Source organism: Amblyraja radiata, chromosome 11 (genome assembly GCF_010909765.2).
Source record: "Amblyraja radiata isolate CabotCenter1 chromosome 11, sAmbRad1.1.pri, whole genome shotgun sequence".
Classification (NCBI taxonomy): domain Eukaryota; kingdom Metazoa; phylum Chordata; class Chondrichthyes; order Rajiformes; family Rajidae; genus Amblyraja; species Amblyraja radiata.
Window position 1 is genome coordinate 270,920 of NC_045966.1, and position 7,887 is coordinate 278,806.

At 51.1% G+C, this 7,887-nt stretch overlaps 1 protein-coding gene across 1 annotated transcript; it reads right to left on the reverse strand.

Moving 5' to 3' along the window:
* Positions 1–6,409: 6,409 nt before the first annotated feature.
* LOC116978753 (protein FAM187B-like) lies at positions 6,410–7,654 on the reverse strand. Its single transcript, XM_033030057.1, has one exon. It carries the CDS (start codon positions 7,652–7,654, stop codon positions 6,410–6,412), a length of 1,245 nt encoding a protein of 414 aa, XP_032885948.1.
* Between the last annotated feature and the right edge of the window lie 233 nt (positions 7,655–7,887).

The following is a 7,887-nucleotide window of genomic DNA, read 5'->3' on the forward strand; positions in this document are numbered from 1 at the left end:
TGGAGCGCTGGTCTGCTGGTCTGCTGGAGCGCTGGACTGCTGGAGCGCTGGAGCGCTGGTCTGCTGGACTGCTGGTCTGCTGGACTGCTGGCCTGCTGGTCTGCTGGACTGCTGGTCTGCTGGACTGCTGGACTGCTGGTCTGCTGGAGCGCTGGTCTGCTGACCTGCTGGACTGCTGGACTGCTGGACTGCTGGTCTGCTGGATTGCTGGACTGCTGGACTGCTGGTCTGCTGGAGCGCTGGTCTGCTGGTCTGCTGGACTGCTGGTCTGCTGGACTGCTGGACTGCTGGAGCGCTGGTCTGCTGGTCTGCTGGACTGCTGGTCTGCTGGACTGCTGGATTGCTGGACTGCTGGTCTGCTGGTCTGCTGGACTGCTGGACTGCTGGTCTGCTGGACTGCTGGTCTGCTGGACTGCTGGACTGCTGGTCTGCTGGACTGCTGGTCTGCTGGACTGCTGGACTGCTGGTCTGCTGGAGCGCTGGTCTGCTGGCCTGCTGGACTGCTGGTCTGCTGGTCTGCTGGACTGCTGGTCTGCTGGTCTGCTGGCCTGCTGGTCTGCTGGTCTGCTGGAGTGCTGGACTGCTGGTCTGCTGGACTGCTGGACTGGTGGTCTGCTGGACTGCTGGTCTGCTGGACTGCTGGTCTGCTGGTCTGCTGGAGTGCTGGACTGCTGGACTGCTGGACTGCTGGACTGCTGGTCTGCTGGACTGCTGGGTGCTGCTCATGGGGTTGGAACCCTGGAGTGCTGCTGGTGTGGTTTCTCGTGAACCCTGGACTGCTGCTCGTGGTTGCTGCCTTCCTCGGTGGCAGAGCTGCCCCAAACCATTGGACTCCACTTTGCACCACCTCGCCGTCTGCCTCTTCAAGGGCTTGGTCTTGTCGGCAGCCAGTCTCTCCACAGCTCTCTGCTGACCCCGCCTGTTCCCATCCTTCGTACGGGCCTGTAGCTGCTAAACGCTGGTGTGAGACTTAAGAGGATTTTAATTGGAAATGGTGAAGCCAGAGGAAGGAATGTTAATGGAGGCAGGCAGGAGGGGAGAAATGGGAGTGGCCAGTAGACACAAAATGCTAGAGAAAGTCAGCGGGCGAGGCAGCATCTATGGAGAGAAGGAATTGGTGACATTTCAGGTCGATACCCTTCTTTAGTCAGGGGAGGGGGTAGGACAAAGAAAGAATGTAGGCGGAGACAGTGGGACCAGTGAGGGAGATGTGAAGGGGGGAATGAAGCAAGAGAGCAAGGGCTACCAGAAGTTAGAGAAGTCAATGTTCATATCGCTGGGGTGTAAACTACCCAAGTGAAATATGAGGTGCTGATCCTCCAATTTGCACTGGGCCTCACTCTGACAATGGAGGAGGCCCAGGAGAGAAAGGACAGATTAGGAATGGGGGGGGGGGAGTTGGTGCTGGGCCACCGGGAGATCAGGTTGGCTAAGACGGACTGAGCCGAGGTGCTCAGCGAATGATCACCGAGCCTGCACTAGGTAGCGCCAATGTAGAGAAGTTGGCACCTGGAACAGCGGATGCAGTGATGAGGTTGGAGGAGGTGCAAGTGAATGTCTGCCTCAACTGTAAAGACTGTTTGGGTCCTTGAATGGATTCGAGGGGGGAAGGTAAAGGGACAGGTGTTGCATCTCCTGCGATTGCAGAGGAAAGTGCCTGGGGAGAGGGTGTTTTGGGTGGGAAAGGACGAGTTGAGCAGGTAATTACGGAGGAAATGGTCGCTGTGGAAAGCAGAAAGCGGTGGAGATGGGAAAATATGGCCAGTAGTGGGATCGCTTTGGAGGTGGTTCCCCCTCCCCCCTCTCTTAACGTCCCGAGTCCCCCTTATACTCACCTTCCACCCCATCAGCCGTCGCATACAGCATATAGATGCTGTGGGCCGAGCATCGAAAATGTGTCTAGAATTTAACTTTCGTGACCCATGTCTCAGAAATACATTAAATTTTGCACAGATTTAGATAAAATATAATTGAGAAAAAAGTCATAACTCGTCAGTGCCAAAAGTTGCACATTATTTAATTAAATTAATTCGAAAATTAAATCAAAAAAGTAAGTGGCATCTAGTGTCCAATGCCCATATTACACCATGGGGAGCCTAATTCCATGCTGCAGTCACTTTAAACCATATATTCTTATACTGTGTGTGTGTGTGTGTGTATGTGTGTGTGTGTGTGTGTGTGTGTGTGTGTGTGTGTGTGTGTGTGTGTGTGTGTGTGTGTGTGTGTGTGTGTGTGTGTGTGTGTGTGTGTGTTGGTGTGAGTGTGTGTTGGTGTGAGTGTGTGTGTGTGTGTGTGTGTGTGTGTGTGTGTGTGTGTGTGTGTGTGTGTGTGTGTGTGTGTGTGTGTGTTTTTGTGTGTGTGTGTGTTGGTGTGTGTTGGTGAGTGTGTTTTTGTGTGTGAGAGTGTGTCTGTGTGTGTGTGTTGGTGTGAGTGTGTGTTTGTGTGTTTGTGTGTGTGTGTGCGTGCGTGTGTGTGTGTGTGTGTGTTGGTGTGTTGGTGTGTTGGTGTGAGTGTGTGTTTTTGTGTGTGTGTGTGTGTGTGTGTGTGTGTGTGTGTGTGTGTGTGTGTGTGTGTGTGTGTGTGTGTGTGTGTGTGTGTGGTCGAAGTGACAGCTGCCAGCCCAAGAATCCATTTGGCCCACAATGTCCCTACTAGCCCTCTGGAAACCAGTTCCTTCGGCCTGCAACACCATGCTAGCGCTCCAGCAAGCCCCCCCCCCCACTGGCCAGCAATATTGGAATTGTTGGAGAGGTGGAATATTGCGTTGGGGGACCAGCCTTGCCGTGTGAAGCTGGGATCCAATGGGTCCCACATAGTAACTTTATAGACAAATCAATTGAAAAACAAAATTATCAGCAAGGTTAGCAATACCTATATTCCTTGGAAACCTTGTTATTGTTTTGATATAATTAGGAGGCAGCCATGATCCCAGGGTCCTCGCTGCCTAGCGACCATAAAACAAAGCGCGGGATTGGTCAATTTGCGTCCGAACTCAAAGTCAAATGTGCATTGATTGGACAATTACTACTCGGAAAAAATTAAGGTTTTTCTCATATTTAAAAAATCTGCATGTTTTGGTCTTGACGAGTTTCAGGTATGATTTATATAATATTTATACACAATATGTTAAAAATTCAGGTAGATCCGTGAGTTGGGTCACGAACTTGAACGATAAAGCTCCTCCGCCCACAGCCTAACATCCTCCAACATTTTTGCCACCTCCAAAGGGAGCCCACTGCTGGCCGTATCTTCCCATCTCCACCCCTTTCTGCTTTCCACTTAGGAAACCTGAACGGAAATCTCTGGAGACTTTGCGCCCCACCCAAGGTTTCCGTGCGGTTCCCGGAGGTTTTTGACAGTCTCCCTAATGGTCGAAAGTGCTTTTCCGTTTCTTCTATGTTCCGCCGATTATTTCAAAAAATTCAAAACCGGCCGCGATTAAAAATAGGTTGCCGTTTAAAAAATCGGTGATAGGTTGCAGGTAGTGGAAGGCTATCTGCAACCTCCGGCAACCACCTTCAACTAGCATCGCAACCGACTTAGACTAAAAAATTACCGATTTTTAAAACGGCAACCTATTTTTAGTCGCGGCCGATTGTGAATTTTTTGAAATAATCGCCGGAACATAGTAGAAGTGGAAACCACTTTCGACCATTAGGGAGACTGACAAAAACCTCCGGGAACCTTGGGTGGGGCGCAAAGTCTCCAGAGGTTTCCGTTCAGGTTTCCTAAGTGGCACAGGGGCATAGGCACTTTTCTCTGCAACTGCAGGAGATGCAAGACCTGTCCCTTTACCTTTCCCCCTCGACTCCATCCAAATGACCCAAACAGTCTTTCCAGGTGAGGCAGAGGTTCACTTGCACCACCTCCAACCTCATCTACTGCATCCGCTGTTCTAGGTGTCAACTTCTCTACATTGGCGAGACCAAGCACAGACTCGGCAATCATTCGCTGAACATCTCGGCTCAGTCCGTCTCAACCAAGCTGATCTCACGGTAGCCCAGCACTTCAACTCCTCCTCCCATTCCGAATCTGACCTTTCTGTCCTGGGCCTTCTCCATTGTCAGAGAGAGGCCCAGCACTAATTTGAGGAACAGCACCTCATAAAGTGCATTCAGAAAAAGCTGGTTAGAAATTTTTGCAAAATAATAAAAAATAAATAACTGAAATATCACATTTACATAAGAATCACAAATATCAAATTTACATGTATTTACATTTACCCTTTGCTATGACACTCAAAATTGCTTGGGATCATCCTGTTTCTATTGATTATCCTTGAGATGTTTCTACAACTTGATTGGAGTCCACCAGTGGTAAATTAAATTGATTGGACATGGTTTGGAAAGGCACACATCTGTCTGTATAAGGTCCCACAGTTGACAGTGCATGTCAGAGCAAAAACCAAGCCATGAAGACAAAGAAATTGTCTGTAGATCTCCGAGACAGGATTGTGTCGAGACACAGATCTGGGGAAGGGTATAAAACAATTTCTGCAGCATTGCAGGTCCAGAAGAGCACAGTGGCCTCCGTCATTCTTAAATGTAAGAACTTTGGAATCACCAGGACTCCTCATAGAGCTGGCCGCCCGGCCAAACCGAGCAATCGGGGGAGAAGGGCCTTGGTCTGGGAGGTGACCAAGAACCTCATGGAGCTCTGACAGACAGAGCGCCAGAGTTCCACTGTGGCAATGATAGAACCTTCCAGAAGGACAACTATATCTGCAGCCCTCCACCAATCAGGCCTTTATGGTAGAGTGGCCAGACGGAAGCCACTCCTCAGTAAAAGGCACATGACAGCCCGCTTGGAGTTTGCCAAAGGCATGAGAAACAAGATTCTCTGGTCTGATGAAACCTAGATTGAACTCTTTGGTCTGAATGCCAAGCATCACGTCTGGAGGAAACCAGGCACCGCTCATCACCTGGCCAATACCATACCCACAGTGAAGCATGGTGGTGGCAGCATCATGCTGTGGGGATGTTTTTCAGCGGCAGGAGACTAATCAGGATCCAGGGAAAGTGGAACAGAGCAAAGTACAGCGAGATCCTTGATGAAACCCTGCTCCAGAGCATTCTGGACCTCAGACTGGAGAGGAGGTTCACCTTCCAACAGCACAAAGCCAAGACAACGTAGGAGTGGCCATGACAAGTCTGTGAATGTCCTTGAGTGGCCCAGCCAGAACCCGTACTTGAACCCGATCGAACATCTCTGGAGGGACCTGAAAATAGCTGTGCATCGACACTCCCCATTCAATCTGACAATCTGAAAGGTCTGAATACTTATGTAAATGTGATATTTCAGTTATTTCTTTGCAAAAATTTCTAAATACCTGTGTAGATGGATGTAAAAAAAGAAATGACTAGGGCTGTAACGTAACAAAATGTGGAAAAAGTGAAGGGGTCTGAATATTTTCTGAATGCATTGTGTTTCACTTGGGTAGTTTACACTCCAGCAGTATGAACATTGACTTCTCTAACTTCAGATAGCCCTTGCTCTCTCTCTCTTCATTTCACCCCTCACCCCACACACCTTCTCAGTTCTGCCACTAGTTCCACTCTCTTCTTTGTCCTACCCACAGCCTCGGACGTTCTTTTAGGAAGGAGATGAGGAGAAATTTCTTTAGTCAGAGGGTGGTGAATCTGTGGAATTCTTTGCCACAGAGGGTTGTGGAGACCAAGTCAGTGGATATTTTTAAGGCAGAGATAGATCGATTCTTGATTAGTGTGGGTATCAGGGGTTATGGGGAGAAGGCAGGAGAATGAGGTTAGGAGGGAGAGATAGATCAGCCATGATTGAATGGTGGAGTAGACTTGATGGGCCGAATGGCCTAATTCTGCTCCGAGTACTTATGACCTTATGACCTATCCGCTCCCCTGACATCAGAAGGGTCTCGACCCCTCTCCAAAGATGCTGCATTTTGTGTCTACCTTCGATCTTACCAGCCACTGCAGTTCTTTCAGTTCCCTAGGGTGCCATTCTTCCAATACATGTCCCAGTCTCGCTGGAGGTGGTGGCATTGCTCCCAATGTGCTCCAATGCAGCATGGTCACTGGCACAGCAGCAATGCAGTCGGCACTCTATCACGCAGCAGAGTGTTTCCCCTAAAGCAGCCCACGTGCACCAATGTTATTCACACTGCAGCTCCACTGGAGCCAACGCAGCCCAGTTGCACATTTGCCCCTGCTGCTGCAGCCCAGCTGTGTCATCCATGGCCTGGGGCATGAGAGGCCAAGTCCTTGGGATATGGATAATGATTATTAATGATAAAAGATTCCGGGGAGAGGGCAGAAGAATTTGGTTGAGAAGGAAAAATGAATCAGCCGCGATAGAATGGCGGAAATGGGCCTAATTCTGCCCCTATGTCTCGTGGTCTTTATGTGGTCTTGAGGAGGCAGTTGAAGTCGAAGATCTAGGTGTGTAATATTTCAACCACGGCGCTGATTATAAAGACCATGGCGATCGTGCCGACGATGGTTGTTACGCGTCTGAGCAGTCGCCGGTTGACGGGGCGGTGCACCACTGGCTTCTCGGGCGTCTCGATGTGGAAGGAGGCAACCCTACGCCCATGCACCCAGCAGCGGTAGATGCCACGGTCGGAGGGCATCACACTTTTGATTTCATACATGCCGCCCATGGCGTCGACCAGCCGGTGTCTCCCGTCACTGCTGCCACCTTGGGTGATAAAGGTGGAGTCGCGCTGCCATAGAACGGGCGTGTACACCGACGCCCCCGGGCATGTCATCCGGGCGTTGTCACGGATGCCGTGGTACGTCGACTGCACAAGAGTTGTACGCGGCTCCATCCAGTCGAACACAGGCTCCCGACCACACCACCACCGCCACCATTCGCCAATCTCCAGCAACAGAAGATTGGCTGCGATCTCCAATGGTTGTTGCTCCTTCTTGCACGGCTGGCGGCACCATTGGTAGTGGAGCTCAGCGCCGCGCCGGGGCAAGGACTGCCCAATGAATAGCTCCATTAGCCCGCAGGGCAAGGTGATGCCATTCACCTCCAGTGCCTCGTCCTCGTCCTCGTCCTTGCCGATGTAGTTAAGTTTGGCGTAACAGAAGCCCATCACCTTCTGCTCCCCTATTACGTTACACCGGTTACATTCCTGCCATGGTCCCCAGCGGGTGTAGAGCTTGACCATGTGCTGGGAAGAGCCCACGTTCACCCTCAGGGTCTGGTTTGTCAGAATGCTCTCCCCCAGCCCTTGGTGGGACACGTAAACCAGAGACGAGTCCTGCACATCCACCTGGTAGGCGGCTAGGGTGGAATTAGCCGACTTACACAGGTACAGGCCCGTGTCTGAGGTCTTCGCCGTGTCCATGATCAAGGAGCCTCGATGTAGATCGGCTCGGCTTCCCAGATCGCCCATCGGCCCTTGGTACACCGTCAAGTGCCCGGATGTGATGAAGGTGCTGGGTTGGGCTTGAGGCTGGCTGAGGTCCTGGTACTGCCAGTACACAGAGCCTGCTGGTACTTCTGTGGCACTCGGGCAACGCAGGCTGAGCGGATTGTTCGATAGGAACGCCAGGGAGCAGGGGGCTTTGCCCGAGCAGTTAGCCCAGTCGTCCTGGTTTAGGAAGTTGGGCAAGCCGCCTATTAGAAACAGCATGCCCAGAATGAAAAGCAATACATTTTCATTCCACATCTTCACTGATGGTTCGTCCAGGTGACTGTGGGCTGGTGCAGGGACGTAACTGTCACATCAACTATCCCCTGACCTCATCACTGGGCCCCTTGTGACCCCCGTGACCTCATCAAGTGACCTCATCAATTCCCATTAGTTTAGTTTAGAGTTTCGAGCATGGAAACAGGCCCTGTGACCCCGACCATCAATCATCGTCACACTATTTAGCCCACTTTCTCATCCTCTCCCTACAC